Source organism: Coregonus clupeaformis, chromosome 33 (genome assembly GCF_020615455.1).
Source record: "Coregonus clupeaformis isolate EN_2021a chromosome 33, ASM2061545v1, whole genome shotgun sequence".
Classification (NCBI taxonomy): Eukaryota; Metazoa; Chordata; class Actinopteri; order Salmoniformes; family Salmonidae; genus Coregonus; species Coregonus clupeaformis.
Window position 1 is genome coordinate 2,457,763 of NC_059224.1, and position 23,564 is coordinate 2,481,326.

General features: G+C 44.1%; 1 protein-coding gene across 2 annotated transcripts; it reads right to left on the reverse strand.

Annotated features, from left to right (window-relative positions):
* Positions 1–5,876: 5,876 nt before the first annotated feature.
* LOC121548487 (zinc finger protein 513) lies at positions 5,877–22,980 on the reverse strand. 2 transcript variants are annotated; one of them, XM_041859924.2, is made up of 5 exons: positions 22,795–22,980; positions 22,062–22,198; positions 12,887–13,024; positions 7,166–7,927; positions 5,877–6,955 (listed from the first exon to the last, which is right to left on the reverse strand). In XM_041859924.2, exons 2-5 carry the CDS (start codon positions 22,099–22,101, stop codon positions 5,964–5,966), a joined length of 1,932 nt encoding a protein of 643 aa, XP_041715858.2. In that variant the 5' UTR covers positions 22,102–22,198; positions 22,795–22,980; the 3' UTR covers positions 5,877–5,963. The 2 variants fall into 2 exon arrangements, with proteins under 2 accessions (XP_041715858.2, XP_041715857.2); XM_041859923.2 differs by having other exon boundaries at positions 5,877–6,991.
* Between the last annotated feature and the right edge of the window lie 584 nt (positions 22,981–23,564).

Consider the following 23,564-nt stretch of genomic DNA (forward strand, 5'->3'; position numbering starts at 1 on the left):
CCCGGTCGCGGCCGGCTGCGACAGAGCCTGGATTCGAACCAGGATCTCTAGTGGCACAGCTAGCACTGCGATGAAGTGCCTTAGACCACTGCGCCACTCGGGAGGGTATAGCTAATACTATTGTAACCTCTCCCTATTATAATGATATATACACACACTAATCTTCCAACATTACCATGGGTTGAAGAACTGAATGTGGCAATTTTCAGAATTAATAAAACCACAATTTTCTTACTTTCGTGCATAAAGGCTCTTCAAACCTGTTTGAGTCATAAATACTTTCCTAACACTAAATAATCTACAAGATCAGAGTATTTTTAAAATCAGGCCTCCTGAGTGGCGCAGCATCGCAGTGCTTGAGGCATCACTACAGACCCGGGTTCGATCCCAAGCTGTGTCACAACCGGCCGTGACCGGGAGTCCCATTGGGCGGCGGGGGGCTTTACTTGGCTCAGTGCTCTCTAGCGACTCCTTGTGGCGGGCCGGGCGCCTGCAGGCTGACGTCGGTCGTCAGTTGAACGGCGTTTCCTTCCGACACATTGGTGCGGCTGGCTTCCGGGTTAAGCGGGCGGGTGTTGAGAAGCGCGGTTTTGGCGGGTCATGTTTCGGAGGACGCGTGACTCGACCTTCGCCTCTCCCGAGCCCGTTGCAGCGATGAGACAAGATCGAAATCACGAAATCGGGGAGATAAAGGGGGTAAAATACCAATTTAAAATAAATATAATTACAGTATTTTTAAATCTAACAATTTGTGCTGCGACGGGGACTAATATGCATATATTTCGACGGCTTTCTTTAATTGATCCCTAACATTCTGAACCCGTTCTCTCTATATTCTAGTGAGTCTTGACAAAATTCGAACTAAAAAGGTATATGTATTTAAAGGGATGATACACCGTATTGAATGAAAACTCCATATACAGTGGGGGAAAAAAGTATTTAGTCAGCCACCAATTGTGCAAGTTCTCCCACTTAAAAAGATGAGAGGCCTGTAATTTTCATCATAGGTACACGTCAACTATAACAGACAAAATGAGGAAAAAAAATCCAGAAAATCACATTGTAGGATTTTTAATGAATTTATTTGCACATTATGGTGGAAAATAAGTATTTGGTCACCTACAAACAAGCAAGATTTCTGGCTCTCACAGACCTGTAACTTCTTCTTTAAGAGGCTCCTCTGTCCTCCACTCGTTACCTGTATTAATGGCACCTGTTTGAACTTGTTATCAGTATAAAAGACACCTGTCCACAACCTCAAACAGTCACACTCCAAACTCCACTATGGCCAAGACCAAAGAGCTGTCAAAGGACACCAGAAACAAAATTGTATACCTGCACCAGGCTGGGAAGACTGAATCTGCAATAGGTAAGCAGCTTGGTTTGAAGAAATCAACAGTGGGAGCAATTATTAGGAAATGGAAGACATACAAGACCACTGATAATCTCCCTCGATCTGGGGCTCCACGCAAGATCTCACCCTGTGGGGTCAAAATGATCACAAGCTGGGACCAAAGTAACAAAGCCTACCATCAGTAACACACTACGCCTCCAGGGACTCAAATCCTGCAGTGCCAGACGTGTCCCCCTGCTTAAGCCAGTACATGTCCAGGCCCGTCTGAAGTTTGCTAGAGTGCATTTGGATGATCCAGAAGAGGATTGGGAGAATGTCATATGGTCAGATGAAACCAAAATATAACTTTTTGGTAAAAACTCAACTCGTCGTGTTTGGAGGACAAAGAATGCTGAGTTGCATCCAAAGAACACCATACCTACTGTGAAGCATGGGGGTGGAAACATCATGCTTTGGGGCTGTTTTTCTGCAAAGGGGCCAGGACGACTGATCCGTGTAAAGGAAAGAATGAATGGGGCCATGTATCGTGAGATTTTGAGTGAAAACCTCCTTCCATCAGCAAGGGCATTGAAGATGAAACGTGGCTGGGTCTTTCAGCATGACAATGATCCCAAACACACCGCCCAGGCAACAAAGGAGTGGCTTCGTAAGAAGCATTTCAAGGTCCTGGAGTGGCCTAGCCAGTCTCCAGATCTCAACCCCATAGAAAATCTTTGGAGGGGAGTTGAAAGTCCGTGTTGCCCAGCGACAGCCCCAAAACATCACTGCTCTAGAGGAGATCTGCATGGAGGAATGGGCCAAAATACCAGCAACAGTGTGTGAAAACCTTGTGAAGACTTACAGAAAACGTTGGACCTGTGTCATTGCCAACAAAGGGTATATAACAAAGTATTGAGAAACTTTTGTTATTGACCAAATACTTATTTTCCACCATAATTTGCAAATAAATTCATTAAAAATCCTACAATGTGATTTTCTGGATTTTATTTTCTCATTTTGTCTGTCATAGTTGACGTGTACCTATGATGAAAATTACAGGCCTCTCTCATCTTTTTAAGTGGGAGAACTTGCACAATTGGTGGCTGACTAAATACTTTTTTCCCCCACTGTGTATATATATATATATATATGTTGGCCAGCAAGTGGGGGGGTTTTCAGTGATTTAATTCCATTTATTCAGCGTGCGCAAGGGAACCACAAACTACTGAGAAGTGCGTAATTTCCTAAAATCGGAATCAGGCCCCAAATAAATAGAAGCAAAGAAAGCAGTCTAATCTCACACTGAGTGAACACAAAGTCCATGTGTTTATTTCAAAATACTTAAGGCAATTATGGGACCGTAGATAGGGCTGGACATAAGAGCCACACACGTCCGTCTTAACACTTACACACAAGACGTCGTCTCCCCTTCTACACACAGTAAAAAATAAAGACATTCCACCAGGGTTGGGATCAATTCCATTTCCAGGGTTGGGATCAATTCCATTTCCAGGGTTGGGATCAATTCCATTTCCAGGGTTGGGATCAATTCCATTTTCAGGGTTGGGATCAATTCCATTTCCAGGGTTGGGATCAATTCCATTTCCAGGGTTGGGATCAATTCCATTTCCAGGGTTGGGATCAATTCCATTTCCAGGGTTGGGATCAATTCCATTTCCAGGGTTGGGATCAATTCCATTTCCAGGGTTGGGATCAATTCCATTTCCAGGGTTGGGATCAATTCCATTTCCAGGGTTGGGATCAATTCCATTTCCAGGGTTGGGATCAATTCCATTTCCAGGGTTGGGATCAATTCCATTTCCAGGGTTGGGATCAATTCCATTTCCAGGGTTGGGATCAATTCCATTTCAATTGAAAGTGAAGTTCCAATTGTCTTTGTTTTTCAATGAGGAAAATAGGAATTTGAATCAGTTTACTTCTGAATTGACTTAAATGAAAATGGACCCCAACCCTAATCTTCCACATACACAGGTAATGTGGGGCACTTCAGGCTGGACGAATCAATGCATTTCAGATTATCCATAATTTCTTTACAACTAATTTTTTTTTTTTTTTACACTGCATATAGTAACAAGTTCACGGTCCTTTTGTATATTTCTCCCGTATAACAAGCATAATGCCACAGTCACACATTCTTCAAGATAGGAAAAATAAAAAAGTTATATCTTTAAAAAAAAATATGAACTTCTAATGAGGATCGTCACGTAAACAAAATAAACGCTATATAACCAGTTGACACTTCTCAGATCATGCTTTAAAAAACGTTTACTATGTGTCGTCTTGGGGATGCGTCCCAAATGACTCTCTTCCATTTATTAGTGCACTACTTTTGAACAGGGCCCATTGGGGAATAGGGTGTCATTTGGGACGCGTTGTTGCTTCTTCAAGTAAAAACAAAACAGAAGGATGTAACAAATGGGATCATTTCACAGTCGATATGAACACAGCGAGCGTTTCCACAGCAACACACTACACCAGCCTGAGGGGGATACTACAACTTGCCTAAATAAGGTTAGTTTGTAATTTAAAAAAATCAGCTTGAAATGGGAATCGTCTACTCTAATTGACTCAACAACCAAAAACACATTCACTATATATACAGCAGTATGTGGACACCCCTTCAAATGAGTGGATTCGGCTATTTTCAGCCACACCCGTTGCTTACAGGTGTATAAAACTCGAGCACACAGCCGTGCAATCTCCATAGACAAACATTGGCAGCAGAATTGCCTTACTGAAGAGCTCAGTGACTTTCAACGTGGCACAGTCGGTTTGTCAAATTTCTGCCCTGCTAGAGCTGCCACGGTCAACTGTAAGTGCTGTTATTGTGGAAACATCTAGGAGCAACAACGGCTCAGCCGCGAAGTGGTAGGCCACACAAGCTCACAGAACGGGACCGCCGAGTGCTGAAGTGAGTAGCGTGTAAAACTCATCTGTCCTCGGTTGCAACACTCACTACCGCGTTCCAAACTGCCTCTGGAAGCAACGTCAGCACAATAACTGTTTGTCGGGAGCTTCATGAAATGGGTTTCTGTGGCCGAGCAGCCGCACACAAGCCTAAGATCACCATGTGCAATGCCAAGCGTCGGCTGGAGTGGTGTAAAGCTTGCCGCCATTGGACTCTGGAGCAGTGGAAACGCGTTCTCTGGAGTGATGAATCACGCTTCACCGTCTGGCAGTCCAACAGATTAATCTGGGTTTGGTGGATGCCAGGTGAACGCTACCTGCTCCAATGCATAGTGCCAACTGTAAAGCCTAATCGCCCAACATCAGTGCCAGAACTCACTAATGCTCTTGTGGCTGAATGGAAGCAAGTCCCCGCAGCAATGTTCCAACATCTAGTGGAAAGCCTTCCCAGAAGAGTGGAGGCTGTTATAGCAGCAAAGGGGGGACCAACTCCATATTAATGCCCATGATTTTGGAATGAGATGTTCGATGAGCATGTGTCCACATACACTACATGACCAAAAGTATCTAAGTTTATATTTCTGGTTGTTTATCAAAGTTCTCTGGCTAACGTATACCCCTCTGGTCCCAGATCCGTTTGTGCGGTCTTGCCAACACCTATGGTCAATGACAGCAGTTGGTCAGCAAGAGAGTACGGATCAGGCTAAGTCCATACGCTCTCCGTTCGAGGGCCTTTCTCAAAACGAGGCCAGGTTCAGTAGCCAGACGTTTTGGAACGTTGCAGATAGAAATTCCATGAATAAGGGTCAACATTATTCCTTGTTCTACACGTCAGAGGCATGTTGGTTCTACATAGTATATTTCTATCTGAACGTTGCAAAACGCTGTGTCCTGCTGAACACGCCCCCAGGATGTAACAATAGGTGGTTGTTATGGCGATACAGCGATAAGGGGTTGAGGAGGAGAGAAGGGAGGAGCTATGGAAGATGGAGTGGACAGTAGAGGGGTTGGAATAGCATACTAGACTGGTGCAGATGTAGGATCTTCATTTTATTACTTTAGTTGTAGAGAATTTTCCAAGTTAACTTGTAGTGTATTTGAGTTTTAAAAAGGCTTCTAAAATTTGGAATTTCCACTTTGAAAATGTCAGACTTGATTTGCCCTAAAGAAAAAAATGTATCCATTAATTATAATCCACATAATAATTCACATTTCCTGTTGCTGCAGGATTATTTTCCTGCTGTAGCAAACTGGCTCAAATTAAGGTCCTACATCTGTATGAAGAGGATAAATAGTGGTTGTAAGCCACAATGTGAAATTATGTTTAATGATAAATGATGAAAACAGCATATGGTGTAGACTGCAGGCAGGGGTTTGGGCTTTAGGGGAACGTTAAAGTAGATGACTCATCCCAGTCCATTTGTCTGGCAACACAACAACCAGAGGGACTGAATAGCTTCCTCCATCCTACTCTTTCTGTGTCCAAAGGCATCAAAACATAAATCACTATCATATTTTATAATTGTGCATGATTCTACATAGCAGCCGCCAAAGATCGTTGACAAAGTAACAACACAAAAAAAAAAAACATAAGGACGTTGAGAAAACAATCTAGGATTTTGCTGGTAGCTTTGCTTTTATTTTCAAGTCTTTTTCCAATGTAATGCATGTTAAAATGTATGGCCCAGCTCTCCCTTTCCTCTTATCTGGACATATACTGCATCACCATCTCTCCTTCTTTCCTCTGCGGCTGTCCCACCACCCTCTCTTCCTCCCCTTCTTCCTCCTCCTCCTCCTCCTCTTCCTCATGGGCACCTGGCATCTGAACTTTGACCCATCCGTCGGTGGCGAGGCCATGTTTCTTCTGGTGGCGTTTGTAGTTGTCCCAGTGTCCCGTGGTGTAGCCACACTCCTGGCATTTGTAGGGCTTCTCGCCCGTGTGTCTCAGCATGTGTCTCTTCAGGTTCATGCTCTGGTTACAGCTGTAGCTGCACGCCGCGCACTGGAACGGCTTGGCGCCCGAGTGGACCCGCTGGTGGCGTTTTAAGTTAGCCAGGTTGCCACAGGCGTAGTCACACAGGTGGCACTTGTACGGCTTCTCTCCCGTGTGGACTCTGTGGTGGCGTTTCAGGTTGTCGAAGTGGGCGGAGGCATAGTCGCACTGAGGGCACTTGTAGGGCTTCTCGCCGCTGTGTGTCTTCATGTGTCGCGCCAGGTGGTTGGGGTAGTGGGTGAGGAAGGGACAGGCGCTGCAGGTGTAGACCTTGTCCCCGCGCTCCCCGGGGCTGTTGGGGCCGGATGAGTCTTTGTTCAGCATGTCCAGGGTGCACTTGGCACAGATCTGGGTGGTGGAGCCGTCCTCGTCCTCCAGGGGGATACCACAGAGACGACAGGTGAAAAGGAACGGGAACGGAGGGAGAGAGTCTCTGTGTGTGTCCTCTGACTTCGCTCCCACCACAGCTCCGACCCTAGCCCCGGTCAAAGACCCTCTTAAAGCCCCAGTCCTACTCCCAGACTCAGCCCTAGCCCCAGTCATAGACCCGGTCCCAGGTCCACAGCCAGGCGCCTCCAGAAGTCTTGAGGGCTGGTGCTCAGGGAGCTCTGGCGGTGGTGGTACCGTCAGTCCATCACAGCATGGCAAGTAGTCTCTGCTATGGCCTCCTACGTGGAGGTTCTGGTCGGGCTTTAGGGCTTCTGGAAAGAGATCAGCCGTGGGAGAAACAAGTTCAGCTGAAAAAAATAAACTAGAATTATTGCCTAAATATATAAATACATACACAATATAATTTTAGGAAAATATGCAAGAACACATCTTTAAAACTATTCAAAATGGTCTAACTTGAGAAATAGTCCAGGCCTTAAATCTTTAGTTCACGTTTTTCATGGAAAGACTTTGGACATTACCTTCAGTTGAAGCACTAGGCTCATCCTCCCAGTGCCTCTTTACACCACACCCACCCGCAGAGGGACCAATAGGAGGTCCACTAGCAGGTCTGACTGCTTCCTGTCCCGCCACATGCATCCTCTGATGCCTCTTCAGGTTGCCTAGGGAACTGCAGGCGAAGGAGCAGGAGTCACACCTGTACGGTTTCTCCCCAGTGTGAATCCTCAGGTGTCTCTGCAGGTTGACCAGCTGGGCTGAGGCGTAGGTACACAGGGGGCAGTGGTACGGCTTCTCCCCGTTGTGAGTCTTCATGTGCCTCTTGACGTGGTTGGCGTAACGGGAGGAGAAGCCACACAGCTGGCAGGAGTAGAGCTTGGAGGACGGACCGTCGTCACCCATCGTGGAGTTATCGTCCGTTCCATCAGCGCCGTCTATCCCGCCTCCGTCTCCTTCCTCGCCATCGTCCGCCTGTGATCGCGAACCGTAGCGAAAGCCGCCGAACGCGGCGCTGAAGTCCCCACTTCCTCCCTTGCAGCAACGGTGACAGTAGGGTCCCACTAGGTCCTGGCCACAGCCCCGGCAGGACAGGTAGGGGGGAAAGGGGGGCTGGTGGTCGGGCTGGGGGGCGGGGCCCTCCTCCTGGTCACACTGGCTCTCCGTGGCGGTGCGGGTGTCGGTGGCGGTACGAGGGTCTCGGTCGTCTGCGTCACTCTCCATACTGAGACAACTCTCCTCATCACCCAGAGAGTACACAGAGAAGCCGATCTCAGCCGCTACGGAGTCTACAGGGGAGACAGAAAACAGCAGTATGAGGAATAGACCAAACAATAGGAACACCTTCCTAATATTGAGTTGCATCTCCCTCAATTCGTCGGGGCATGTACTCTACAAGCTGTCGAAAGGGTTCCACAGGGATGCTGGCCCATGTTGACTCCAATGGTTCTCACAGTTGTGTCAAGTTGGCTGGATGTCCTTTGGGTGGTGGACCGTACTTGATACACACGGCAAACAGTTGAGCGTGAAAAACCCAGCAGCGTTGCAGTTCTTGACACTAACCGGTGCGCCCGGCACCTACTACCATACCCTGTTCAAAGGCACTTCACCCTCTGAATGGCACACATACACAATCCATGTCTCAATTGCCTCAAGGCTTAAAAGTCCTTCTTTAACCTGTCTCCTCCCCTTCATCTACACTGACTGAAGTGGATTTAATAAGTGATATCAATAAGGGATCATAGCTTCCACCTGGATTCACCTGGTCAGTCGTATGTCATGGAAAGAGCAGGTGTTCCTAATGATTTGTCCAGTCTGTAGATTCACAGGGTTTAAGACAACATCATAAGACATGTTACACAGAGAAGCCAATGACTGCCCCTACTGAGTCTTCAGCAGGGGGAAAGGCACAAAAACATTGAGGATAAATCTTTACAGTCTTTACGGGGTTAAAATACACTATGATAAGACACAGGGTTAAAGACAATCAATCGATCACATTTATTTATAAAGGGTTATAGACACCATGATAAGACACAGGGTTATAGACACCATGATAAGACACATGGTTAAGGACAGGGTTAAAGACACCATGATAAGACACAGGGTTAAAGACACCATGATAAGACATGGTTATAGACACCATGATAAGACACATGGTTAAGGACAGGGTTAAAGACACCATGATAAGACACAGGGTTAAAGACACCATGATAAGACACAGGGTTATAGACACCATGATAAGACACAGGGTTATAGACACCATGATAAGACACAGGGTTATAGACACCATGATAAGACACAGGGTTATAGACACCATGATAAGACACAGGGTTAAAGACACCATGATAAGACACAGGGTTAAAGACACCATGCTAAGACACAGGGTTAAAGACACCATGATAAGACACAGGGTTAAAGACAGGGTTAAAGACACCATGATAAGACACAGGGTTAAAGACACCATGATAAGACACAGGGTTAAAGACACCATGATAAGACACAGGGTTAAAGACAGGGTTAAAGACACCATGATAAGACACCTCTACCTGGTCTACTGCAGGGGGACAAACAATAAGAATTGTTATTGTTTAGAACAATATTCAAATATCTTTGGGAGGCAGTAGAAGAAAAAAACCATTCTAAAAAAAAAATGGTTTGTGCAAAAACAAGCTCACATTAAATCAGCCACTGACATCACAGCAGAAATAGAACTGTATTCTACATGCTCCTACGTAATTTAAAATGTTCCTCTTTCAGACAGTGGAAATGCAATCATCTTTACAACGTTTGCTAAATTATATAATATTGATATCTTTAGGCCTTATGAAAAATGTGTTTAAACTCGGTTCATAGCAGTTTGTCAGATTTAAAACTACATTTGTGGAAAAGGGGATACTAATGTGGAATAAACACTACCGTTCAAAAGTTTGGGGTCACTTAGAAATGTCCTTGTTTTCGAAAGAAAAGCATTTTTTTTGTCCATTAAAATAACATCAAATTGATCAAAAATACAGTATAGACATTGTTAATGTTGTAAACGGCTGATTTGTAATGGAATATCTACATAGGCGTACAGAGGCCCATCAGCGACCATCAGTCCTGTGTTCCAATGGCACGTTGTGTTTGCTAATCCAAGTTTATCATTTTTTTTTTTAAGGCTAATTGATCATTAGAAAACCCTTTTGCAATTATGTTAGCACAGCTGAAAACTGTTGTGCTGATTAAAGAAGCAATCAAACTGGCCTTCTTGAGACTAGTTGAGTATCTGGAGCATCAGCAATTGTGGGTTCGATTACAGGCTCAAAATGGCCAGAAACAAAGAACTTTCTTCTGAAACTCATCAGTCTATTCTTGTTCTGAGAAATGAAGGCTATTCCATGCGAGAAATTGTCAATAAACTGAATATCTCGTATAGCGCTGTGTACTACTCCCTTCATAGAACAGCGCAAACTGGCTCTAACCAGAATAGAAAGAGGAGTGGGAGGCCCCGGTGCACAACTGAGCAAAAGGACAAATACATTAGTGTCTAGTTTGAGAAACAGATGCCTCACAGGTCCTCAACTGGCAGCTTCATTAAATAGTACCCGCAAAACACCAGTCTCAACGTCAACAGTGAAGAGGCGACTCCGGGATGTTGACCTTCTAGGCAGAGTTACAAAGAAGAAGCCATATCTCAGACTGGCCAATAAAAATAAAAGATTAAGATGGGCAAAAAAACACAGACACTGGACTTCTTTGCAACTCTGCCTAGAAGGTCAGCATCCCGGAGTCGCCTCTTCACTTTTGACGTTGAGACTTGTTTTGCGGGTACTATTTAATGAAGCTGCCAGTTGAGGACCTGTGAGGCGTCTGTTTCTCAAACTAGACACTAATGTATTTGTCCTCTTGCTCAGGTTTGTAGGCCTCCTTGCTCGCACACGCTTTTTCAGTTCTGCCCACACATTTTCCATAGGATTGAGGTCAGGGCTTTGTGATGGCCACTCCAACACCTTGACTTTGTTGTCCTTAAGCCATTTTGCCACAACTTTGGAAGTATGCTTGGGGTCATTGTCCATTTGGAAGACCCATTTGCGAACAAGCTTTAACTTCCTGACTGATGTCTTGATATGTTGCTTCAATATATCCACAATTTTCCTTCTTCATGATGTCATCTATTTTGTGAAGTGCACCAGTCCCTCCTGCAGCAAAGCATCCCCACAGCATGATGCTGCCACCCCCGTGCTTCACGGTTGGGATGGTGTTCTTCAGCTTGCAAGCGACCCCCTTTTTCCTCCATGATGGTCATTATGTCCAAACAGTTCTATTTTTGTTTAATCAGACCAAAGGACATTTCCCCAAAAAATATGATCTTTGTCCCCATGTGCAGTTGCAAACCGTAGTTTGGCATTTTATGGCGGTTTTGGAGCAGTGGCTTCTTCCTTGCTGAGCGGCCTTTGAGGTTATGTCGATATAGGACTCATTTTATTGTGGATATAGTTACTTTTGTTTCCTCCAGCATCTTCACAAGGTCGTTTGCCGTTGTTCTGGGATTGATTTGCACTTTTCGCACCAAAGTACATTCATCTCTAGGAGACAGAATGCGTCTCCTTCCTGAGCGGTATGACGGCTGCGTGGTCCCATGGTGTTTATACTTGCGTACTATTGTTTGTACAGATGAACGTGGTACCTTCAGGCGTTTGGAAATTGCTCCCAAAGATGAACCAGACTTGTGGAGGTCTACAATTATTTTTCTGAGGTCTTGGCTGATTTCATTTGATTTTCCCATGATGTCAAGCAAAGAGCCACTGAGTTTGAAGGTAGGCCTTGAAATACATCCACAGGTACACCTCCAATTGACTCAAATGATGTCAATTAGCCTATCAGAAGCTTCTAAAGCCATGACATCATTTTCTGGAATTTTCCAAGCTGTTTAAAGGCACAGTCAACTTAGTGTATATAAACTTCTGACCCACTGGAATTGTGATACAGTGAATTATAAGTGAAATAATGTCTGTAAACAATTGTTGGAAAAATTACTTGTGTCATAAACTATAGTTTGTTAACAAGAAATGTGTGGAGTGGTTGAAAAACGAGTTTTAAATGACTCCAACCTAAGTGTATGTAAACTTCAACTGTAATAGCAGCCAAGGAGGTTCGCTAACTTATGTTTGTGCTCTGATGACTTAAGCCATATAAAAAACCTTCCATAGCTAAATATACCTAGCTAGCTAGCTACCTTTTGCTTCTCATCCAACTGGCATTAGCTAGCTAGATACAGCTGCTAGCCTTCTCCTAGCTAGCTGCTCCTGTTGCACAGCAACTGAACTGCACCGGTTTTAGAACTCCGATTCCGCTGAAAAGATGTGAGCATTGTCAGAAATGCTACAAAAAAGGTAGCACATTGGTTTTTATTGGCCAGAAATGTGCACGTGAGAGCGGTAAATAGTGAATTTAATCAAATCTGTTGCACCTACAAACTTACTCAGTCCAAATGGATCTAAGTCTAATGGTTACCTTACGGACGACGTAGCCTTGTTATAATTCTACGTCTAGAATTTGAGCTAGATTCTGACAAAAAAATGGTCTGATCAAATCAAAATCAAGCTTTATTTAGACATGGAATGCAACGTGTTTCACAGGGAAAAAAAACAAATAAACTGAAATACTTACTACACAACAAACATAAAATACAAAAGAATAACAATAAAATGAAACTATATGAAATTATGCTAATGCTAACAACCCTGTCAGAAATGATGACCCCTAATGCTAACAACCCTGTCAGAAATGATGACCCCTAATGCTAACAACCCTGTCAGAAATGATGACCCCTAATGCTAACAACCCTGTCAGAAATTATGCTAATGCTAACAACCCTGTCAGAAATGATCCTAATGCTAACAACCCTGTCAGAAATGATGCTAATGCTAACAACCCTGTCAGAAATCAAGTTGATTTGCCAACTGTCATCGACATTTGTGTCATATTGGCTTAGATTTACAGTATGATGGTAGGGCGATTTGAATTTAACATTGAGCTTCAACCAATGCATACCGGTTGGCACAACTATAATAAAGCACCACATTAGAAGTGCTAATCTAATCTAATTTTACCCAGATCTTAAAAAGGCAAAACTGATTCTAGGTCAGCAGCACTCTCCTCAGAGACACTTTATAAATTCGGGCCCAGGTCTCCCTCACCAGAGAGATTTTAGCTAATTGGTGACTAACCTGGCCAAATGAAGCTTTAATAAATGAAGTACCAACCTGAGTACTTGTCGTCCAGACCTAGGATCTTGTCATGGTCGGAGTCACCAAACTCAAGGTCGTGTCCCAGAAGGAAATCTGCCTCCAAGGTCAGGATTCCTGGAGCTCCAATGGTTACTAAACCATCTTCAGAATCCACTGCAACACAGAGCAACAATTAGATCTAGCATTACATTATCGATAACTAAACTGAACAAAAATATAAATGCAACGTGAAGTGTTGTTCCCATGTTTCATGAGCTGAAATAAAAGATCCCAGAAAATTCCCACATGTACAAAAAGCTTATTTCTCTCAAATGTTGTGCACAAATTTGTTTACATCCCTGTTAGTGAGCATTTCTCCTTTGCCAAGATTATCCATCCACCTGACAGGTGTGGCATATCAAGAAGCTGATTAAACAGCATGATCATTACACTGGTGCACCTTGTGCTGGGGACAATAAAAGGTCACGCTAAAATTTGCAGTTTTGTCACACAACACAATGCCACAGATGTCTCAAGTTTTGAGGGAGCGTGCAATTGGCATGCTGACTGCAGGAATGTCCACCAGAGCTGTTGCCAGAGAATTTAATGTGTATTTCTCTACGATAAGCCGCCTCCAACATCGTTTTAGAGAATTTAGCAGTACATCCAACTGGCCTCACAACCACAGACCACGTGTATGGTGTTGTGTGGGCGAGTGGTTAGCTGATGTCAACATGGTGAACAGAGTGCCCCATGGTGGCGGTGGGGTTATGGTATGGGCAGGCATAAGCTACGGACAACGAACACAATTGCATTTTATCGATGGCAATTTCAATGCACAGAGATACCGCGATGAGATCCTGAGGCCCATTGTTGTGCCATTCATCTGCCACCATCACCTCATGTTTCAGCATGTTAATGCACGGCCCCAGGTTGCAAGGATCTGAAAATGTCCCAGTTCTTCCATGGCCTGCATACTCACCAGACATGTCACCCATTGAGCATGTTTGGGATGCTCTGGATCGACAGCGTGTTCCAGCTCCTGCCAATATCCAGCAACTTCACACAGCTATTGAAGAAGAGTGGGACAACATTCTACAGGCCACAATCAACAGCCTGATCAACTCTATGCGAAGGTGATGTGTCGCGCTGTATGAGGCAAATGGTGCTCACCAGATACTGACTGGTTTTCTGATCCACGCCCCTAACTTTTTAAAAAGGTACACTATATATACACACAAAAGTATGTGGACACCCCTTCAAATTAGTGGATTCGGCTATTTCAGCCACACCCGTTGCTGACAGGTCAGTTCATCAAATTGCTGCCCTGCTAGAGCTGCCCCGGTCAACTGTAAGTGCTGTTATTGTGAAGTGGAAATGTCTAGGAGCAACAACGGCTCAGCAGCGAAGTGGTAGGCCACACAAGCTCCCAGAACGGGACCGCTGAGTGCTGAAGCGCGTAGCGCGTAAAAATCGTCTGTCTTCACTACCGAGTTCCAACTGCCTCTGGAAAGCAACGTCAGCATAAGAACTGTTCGTCGGGAACTTCATGAAATGGGTTTCCATGGCCATCGGCTGGAGTGGTGTAAAGCTCACCGCCATTGGACTCTGGAGCAGTGGAAACGCGTTCTCTGGAGTGATGAATCACGCTTCACCATCTGGCAGTCCGACGGACAAATCTGGGTTTGGCAGATGCCAGGAGAACGCTACCTGTCCAAATGCATAGTGCTAACTGTAAAGTTTGGTGGAGGAGTAATAATGGTCTGGGGATGTTTTTCATGGTTCAGGCTAGGCCCCTTAACGTTACAGTATACAATTACTTTCTAGACAATTCTGTGCTTCCAACTTTGTGGCAACAGTTTTGGGAAGGCCCTTTCCTGTTTTAGCATGACAATGCCCCCGTGCACAAAGCGAGATCCATACAGAAATGGTTTGTCGATCGGTGTGGAAGAACTTGACTGGCCTGCACAGAGCCCTGACCTCAACCCCATCGAACACCTTTGGGATGAATTGGAACGCCGACTGCTAGCCAGGCCCGCAGCAATGTTCCAACATCTAGTGGAAAGCCTTCCCAGAAGAGGGGAGGCTGTTATAGCAGCAAAGGGGGGGACCAACTCCATATTAATGCCCATGATTTTGGAATGAGATGTTTGACGAGCATTCTTACATGGGTATTCCTCTTGTCCAGATGGGATAGGGCAGTGTGCAGTGCAATGGCGATTGCATCGTCTGTGGATCTTTTGTGGCAGTATGCAAATTGAAGTGGGTCTAGGGTGTCAGGTAAGGTAGAGGTGATATGATCCTTAACTTGACGTGTTAGAAAGCTATTTAATATTAAATCAAGCCGTGTTTTGTTAGGCTTAATGACAGAAATTGGAACTTCTCAAAATTAATGTTAAAAAAAAACACACTTGATAAACACAGCTATGAATATCCAGTAGTCAAAGACACCAGCTGCCTGTGATTTTCAGTCTGCCACAGAGGCCTTCAGAGTTCCCGAGTGGCGCAGCGGTCTAAGGCACTGCATCTCAGCGGTCTAAGGCACTGCATCTCAGCGGTCTAAGGCACTGCATCTCAGCGGTCTAAGGCACTGCATCTCAGCGGTCTAAGGCACTGCATCTCAGCGGTCTAAGGCACTGCATCTCAGTGCTTGAGGCGTCACTACAGACCCACCCTGGTTCGATTCCAGGCTGTATCACAACCGGCCGTGATTGGGAGTCCCATAGAGCGGTGCACATTTGGCCCAGCGTAGTCCGGGTTTGTCCGGTGTAAGCCGTCATTGTAAATAAGAATTTGTTCTTAACTGACTTGCTTAGTTAAATAAAAAATAAAGACTTAACACTCTGCTGCCCCCTAGTGGATAATGTGATGCATGACAGTACATGACTGGATAGGTCCCAAATGGCACCCTATTCCCAAGGCAAGCAGATTCAGCTGCGGGACGATTTTTGTCGGGGCATAATTCTAATAATGTGCACACTGCAGACTGACCACAACTAAACTCCAAAATGAGATTGTATTTCCAAAATAACAATCATTCCCTAGCTTGATTATATTGAGACACGATCACGTATTTTTATTAGTGAACAGATTTCCTACATTAAATCACCAGGAATTCAGCTACAAATGTGTTTTGAGTTAATTTTTTAAAAACTAAAATCCGACCCTTGACCTATACACAGAGTGTACAAAACATTAAGAACACCTTCCTAATCTTGAGTTGCACCCTCTTTTGCCCTCAGAACAGCCTTAATTCATCAGGGCATGGACTCTACAAGGTGTCGAAAGTGTTCCACAGGGATGCTGGCCCATGTTGACTCCAATGCTTCCCACAGTTGTGTCAAATTGGCTGGATGTCCTTTGGGTGGTGGACCATTGTTTGATACAGACGGGAAACTGTTGAGCGTGAAAAACCCAGCAGCGTTGCAGTTCTTGGCACACTCAAACTGGTGCGCCTGGCACCTACTACCATACCCCGTTCAAAGGCACTTAAATCTTCTGTCTTGCCCATTCCCCAGCTGAATGGCACAAATACACAATCCATGTCTCAAAGCTTTAAAATCTTTCTTTAACCCGTCTCCTCCCCTTCATCTAGACTGATTGAAGTGGATTTAACAAGTGACATCAATAAGGGATCATAGCGTTCAACTGGATTTACCTGGTCAGTCTGTCGCGGTAAGAGCAGGTATTCTTAATGTTTTGTCCACTACTTCTGACCAGAGACCATATAGGGAACCGGGTGCCATTCGGGGCGTATCTGTAGGCTACAGTATGTGTCGGTTTCCTTCTCTTGCTTTTCACAGGGGTTAAAGCAACAAACAAAAATCCCATGACTAAAACTTTAAATCGATTGTCTGGCACCAAGTTAACCTCCCCTTTCATTTGAGAAAGTCATGAAGCATCATGCTTTTAGGGAAAGAGGATCATATTGTCCATGTATTAAACTGCAAGTTTGGCCAATTCCAGTCCCCCTTGTTTAGGGGGTCCGGGCTCAGTTCTGGTGACTTTTTAAAGAAAATGACATTCTACCATCAAAAATATAATTTCCACCTCCAGAAATGAGCCCAATACGTAGCCTACCATCATGTCAGATAGTGAAATGTTTTATACATTTTTACCTGACCAAAGTATTAGATGGCTGCAAAACAAGTATTACGTGCTGAACAAACTAGCGTGGACCAGAATGAGGCGCTCTCCTCATTATATTGTTCCTGCACTGAGGACTTCCCATCTTCACATAACGTTGTGATAATGTATCTGTAGATAATCACAGCATGTTGTGATAATGTATCTGCAGATAATCACAGCATGTTGTGATAATGTATCTGTAGATAATCACAGCATGTTGTGATAATGTCTCTGCAGATAATCACAGCATGTTGTTATAATGTATTTGCAGATAATCACAGCATGTTGTTATAATGTATCTGTAGATGATCTAAACCATGATTGAAACTCTGGCAGTTGAAGGAGTAAAGAAATCAGATGGTAGAAATGGACAACTGGGACCCCACTCTTTAACAAAGGCCAAAACTGCTTTCAAAAGTGTTTTCCCGCAATTGCATTAAGAATAGTTGTGCATTGACTCCTTGTCAGAATACGTTTCCCTCCCTGTCGCAACTTGAATGCACCTCGGGGTGAATATTTATCTCACATGACCACGTAAAAATGTATGCACACGACTGTAAGTCGCTTTGGATAAAAGCATCTGCTAAAATGGCATATTATTATTATTATTATTATTATTATTATTATTATTATTACTACATAGACGACACAACAACAAGCCGACTAGGTAAACTATTCTACTATGGGTTTGTCTGATTTTGTTTTGATAACAACATTAGTAGCACTGGAAAGTTGCCTCCTGACCTGCATAAAGTAGAGGGTTGAATGACTGCAACACACCGCTGCCATGCATTAGACTGTTTAAAGAGATACTTCAGGATTCCCCAGGTCGAAGGAATTGTCCATAGAGCTCCGAGACAGAATTGTGTCGAGGTACAGATCTGGGGAAGGATAGCAAACAATTTCTGCAGCATTGAAGGTCCCCAAGAACACAGTGGCCTCCATCATTCTTAAATGGAAGAAGTGTGGAACCAGCAAGACTCTTCCTAGAGCTGGCCGCCCGGCCAAACTGAGCAATTGGGGAAGGGCCTTTGTCAGGGAGGTGACCAAGAACCCGATGGTCACTCTGACAGAGCTCTAGTTCCTCTGTAAAGATGGGAGAACCTTCCAGAAGGACAACCATCTCTGCAGCACTCCACCAATCAGGCCTTTATGGTAGAGTGGCCAGACGGAAGCCACTCCTCAGTAAAAGGCACATGACAGCCCGCTTGGAGTTTGCCAAAAGGCACCTAAAGACTCTCAGACCATGAGAAACAAGATTATCTGGTCTGATGAAACCAAGATGGAACTCTTTGGCCTGAATGCCAAGCATCACATCTGGAGGAAACCTGGCACCATCCCTACGGTGAAGCATGGTGGTGGCAGCATCATGCTGTGGGAATGTTTTTCTGCGGCAGGGACTGGGAGACTAGTCAGGATCGAGGCAAAGATGAACAGAGGAAAGTACAGAGAGATCCTTGATGAAAACCTGCTCCAGAGCGCTCAGGACCTCAGACTGGGGCAAAGGTTCACCTTCCAACAGGAAAACGACCCTAAACACACAGCCAAGACAACGCAGGAGTGGCTTTGGGACAAGTGTCTGAATGTCCTTGAGTGGCCCAGCCAGAGCCCGGACTTGAACCCGATCTAATATCTCTGGAGGGAAATGAAAATACACTGCTCAAAAAAATTAAGGGAACACTAATATAACACATCCTAGATCTGAATGAATGAAATAATCTTATTAAATACTTTTTTCTTTACATAGTTGAATGTGCTGACAACAAAATCACACAAAAATTATCAATGGAAATCAAAAGTATCAATCAAGTATCAACCCATGGAGGTCTGGATTTGGAGTCACCCTCAAAATTAAAGTGGAAAACCACACTACAGGCTGATCCAACTTTGATGTAATGTCCTTAAAACAAGTCAAAATGAGGCTCAGTAGTGTGTGTGGCCTCCACGTGCCTGTATGACCTCCCTACAACGCCTGGGCATGCTCCTGAGGAGGTGGCGGATGGTCTCCTGAGGGATCTCCTCCCAGACCTGGACTAAAGCATCCGCCAACTCCTGGACAGTCTGTGGTGCAACGTGGCATTGGTGGATGGAGCGAGACATGATATCCCAGATGTGCTCAATTGGATTCAGGTCTGGGGAACGGGCGGGCCAGTCCATAGCATCAATGCCTTCCTCTTGCAGGAACTGCTGACACACTCCAGCCACATGAGGTCTAGCATTGTCTTGCATTAGGAGGAACCCAGGGCCAACCGCACCAGCATATGGTCTCACAAGGGGTCTGAGGATCTCATCTCGGTACCTAATGGCAGTCAGGCTACCTCTGGCGAGCACATGGAGGGCTGTGCGGCCCCCCAAAGACATGCCACCCCACACCATGACTGACCCACCGCCAAACCGGTCATGCTGGAGGATGTTGCAGGCAGCAGAACGTTCTCCACAGTGTCTCCAGACTCTGTCACGTCTGTCACGTGCTCAGTGTGAACCTGCTTTCATCTGTGAAGAGCACAGGGCGCCAGTGGCGAATTTGCCAATCTTGGTGTTCTCTGGCAAATGCCAAACGTCCTGCACGGTGTTGGGCTGTAAGCACAACCCCCACCTGTGGACGTCGGGCCCTCATGGAGTCTGTTTCTGACCGTTTGAGCAGACACATGCACATTTGTGGCCTGCTGGAGGTCATTTTGCAGGGCTCTGGCAGTGCTCCTCCTGCTCCTCCTTGCACAAAGGCGGAGGTAGCGGTCCTGCTGCTGGGTTGTTGCCCTCCTACGGCCTCCTCCACGTCTCCTGGTGTACTGGCCTGTCTCCTGGTAGCGCCTCCATGCTCTGGACACTATGCTGACAGACACAGCAAACCTTCTTGCCACAGCTCGCATTGATGTGCCATCCTGGATGAGCTGCAATACCTGAGCCACTTGTGTGGGTTGTAGACTCTGTCTCATGCTACCACTAGAGTGAAAGCACCGCCAGCATTCAAAAGTGACCAAAACATCAGCCAGGAAGCATAGGAACTGAGAAGTGGTCTTCTTTATTGGGGGTGTCTTGCTAATTGCCTATAATTTCCACCTGTTGTCTATTCCATTTGCACAACAGAATGTGAAATGTATTGTCAATCAGTGTTGCTTCCTAAGTGGACAGTTTGATTTCACAGAACTGTGACTGACTTGGAGTGACATTGTGTTGTTTAAGTGTTCCCATTTATTTTTTTGAGCAGTGTATATCACAACAATTTTATAGGGGCCACTTTAGAGTCGTTAATTAACCATTATTTTACCAGGTATATAGGACCCGGGGGTAGAGTTGAAGGGGAGAGAAGAGAAGGATGTGCCTATTTGAAAGCTAGGAAATGCAATTTATATTCTCCCTGTGTCTATGACGTTATCAGAAAAGCACGGCATTGATTTTCACTGCTACGCAGACGATACACAACTTTACATTTATGTCACCAGAGAATTTTAGATCCACGGATAAATTAGACTGTATTAGTGATTTAAATACTTGGATGGCTCAGAACTTCCTCCAGCTAAATCAAGACAAGACCGAGGTACTTATTGTTGGAGCCAAAGCACAGAGAGAGAATCTGGACGCACATTTTAATTCACAGGCAATAAAGATAAAACACCAGGTAAAAAACCCAGGTGTTATTTTAGATTCTGACCTGAATTTCAAATCACACTTTAGGAATGTGACCAAAATAGCTTTTTACCACCTGGGGAACATTGCCAAGGTGCGGCCGTTTCTCTCTCAGGCTGATACAGAGAGACTCATCCATGCTTTTATTACAAGCAGGCTTGACTACTGTAATGCTCTCCTGTCTGGTCTACCCAAGAAAGCCATTGGTCAACTGCAAAACATACAGAATGTTGCAGCATGGGTACTGACCAAGACCAGACGGAGAGCACACATTACACCGGTTTTAAAGTCTCTGCACTGGGCTGCCTGTGAGTTTTAGAATTAATTTTAAGATTCTTCTATTGGTTTTTAAATCCACGATTGTGCACCCCAATATATATGTCAAACATGCTTTTAAGTTATGTACCCAGTAGGTCCCTCAGGTCCTCTGGCACTGACCTTTTAACTAGCCCAAAGCCTAGGACCAAGAGGCATGGAGAGGCAGCCTTTAGTTGCTATGCCCCCAGCCTCTGGAATAGCCTGCCCAGAGAACCTGAGGGGGGCTGAATCTGTGGACATTTTTAAAAGAGATCTTAAAACACACCTTTTTAGCTTTGCTTTTCCTTAAGGTGTTTTTTAGTCGTTCAGTTTTTTAAAAATATTATTTAGTTTTTTTATCCTCTTATGTTTATTGTGAAGTAAATATTTCCGTTTTTTGTTTTTCTTGTTTTTCTTCCTGTGAAGCACATTGTGTTGCATTCCATGTCTGAAATGTGCTGTATAAATAAAGCTTGGTTTGATGACATAGCCTGTACAAGTCATTTCCTGTAGGCTATCTGATCACATTCAAGTCATTTCCTGCATCTTACTATATGCCTTATGGTTTCTTATAATTTTTGGACCTCATCTGTTCCTCAAAGATTATCACATGAAAACAATTGCTTAAGCATTGCCAGGTTCTCCAGTGAAATGCCTATTGGGGTAGAATGGTTGTATCACATACAGTATGTCCATTTCTATGGCTCTATATAAACGTAAAGATCCAACCTCTCAGAGTAGGTTCACCATGTTGGATAACATTACCAAATTAGTTTACACCCTACAAACATTCCAGTAAACTAATTATGTTGTGAATGAATGCTGTTGTTCCTGTATTTCAAAATGTGACTATCAGTTAGTCTGTGTACACAGACAGGACGCGTTTTAAGACTAGAGTACAAAGATTAACAATGGCATTCTAAAGCATGTTGCCCTGTACAGAATGGAGCAACCATCACTGTTCTATACAGGGCCAATTCATATAACAGTTGGCCTGAAATCTAGACCTATTTTGTTCTAACATTCCACTTATTGTACTCTTTGTCATATGCCAAACATGACCTATGTTTAGAATGATACATAGCACAAACAGACCGGTACCCAGGCTATATAACAGTAGCCAACAACAGTTATAAGAACGGACAGTTTGAGCCCTTACACTTGACAGATTGAGGATTCTGTTGTTTTCTTCTTGGCATCTTCCGGTCAGCCTCTCTCTTTTGTCACCTCTTCTGGAAGACCTCAGGAACTATCAGCTCATGCTGCTATCCAGGAAACTCGGCTTCTCCAGTAGTTCTATACACAGATAAATAAAAAATAAAAGATCAATCAGATATGCCAATGCATTTTCAAGCAATTCAGGCATAATTGGCCCTAGTTACATCTCTACGTAGCTCTGGTATAGACACAGCTAACTCGCAACTGTGTGACACGGACCTAGCTAACAGCTGTACATCCATGATTAAAATGCCCCATTAAAATGATAGCTAACACTAGCTAGCCAAATGGCTTGCTGAGTGAAGGGATGCAGTCAGATCAAATCGCTCTGTCATGTGGGTGTTGTTGCAGCTTGCTAACTTGCTCCCGGCCCTTAATGATCCTTTGTAGACAGCTAACTATCGAATTATGTTAACTATCTAGCTAATGATGTTAGCATCAATGACTACACGTACCAGGCTAATTTGACTGAAAGGTCAAAAAAAGAGCAACCTAGGAAAGATATTAGCTAACTAACTACTGTTACAAATTTAAGTGCGGTTTGTTATAGAAAGTATACTTGCTAGTTAATGATAGGATGTCGGCAACGGTTAACATCAGTAACGTTAGCTAGCTAGCTATAGAAAAAAACAAGTATGTGCGAAATTAGCCGATTAGTTATCAAGCTAACTTACCTAAATATCATAAATAAACCTCTCGATTGTAGCCGTTTTCATCCAGTAACTTAACGCACCATGTAACCTTGCATAAACGAGGTCTAGATATCCGCCATTTTTTTATGTGTAGCTGGACAAAGAAAGCAATTAATGGTGTTTTTCATAACTTAATTGATTTTTGGATTTCCATTGTATACATTCTCTTCCGCTGTTATACGTGTTTCCGCTTCCTAAATACATTTCCGGTCGACTGTTTTATGGTACTTGTCGTTTTTTTTTGGAGCGCATTTCTGTTAATAATAATTTCATCCATTTGTGGCTAAATCCATTAACACACATGTTTTCTTGGCTTACTCTATTTCTGAGATCTGCAAATAGCCTTTGAACTATTATTTATTATATTTGAAGAAGAAGACATTATACTTTATTTTATTGGTAAACATTCTTATTTAATCTCTTAAAGGGAAATTTCACCGCTGCTCTTTCCCTGTATTGGGCCATTAATGTCAATATTGTGTTGTACAAAATCACGAATTTCCTCACTACGAGCAAATACGAGCGTTTCTGCATCGCACCTGTAGAAACGGCCATCTAAATTTCCTGGTTGTAAGCAAACCACAATATCCAGAATTCATAACGATTTCAGGATGTAGCTAGTATCGCCTGTCGAGTGGACCCCCGTAATTATAAGGAATTCACAAATTGGGGAAAACCAACATTCTTTCCTATTGACCCCCATTGTAAAAGAGGAAACTTCGTTGTCGATGTTTTGTTAAACAGAAAATAAA

Coding starts and splice junctions, on each gene's coding strand:
- LOC121548487 (XM_041859923.2), bottom strand. CDS start 22,101: ATGCCAAGAAGAAAACAACAGAATCCTCAATCTGTCAAGT. Junction 13,025..22,061: donor GAATCCTCAATCTGTCAAGT/GTAAGGGCTCAA, acceptor TCTGTGTTGCAG/TGGATTCTGAAGATGGTTTA. Junction 7,928..12,886: donor TCTGGACGACAAGTACTCAG/GTTGGTACTTCA, acceptor TCTCCCCTGTAG/ACTCCGTAGCGGCTGAGATC.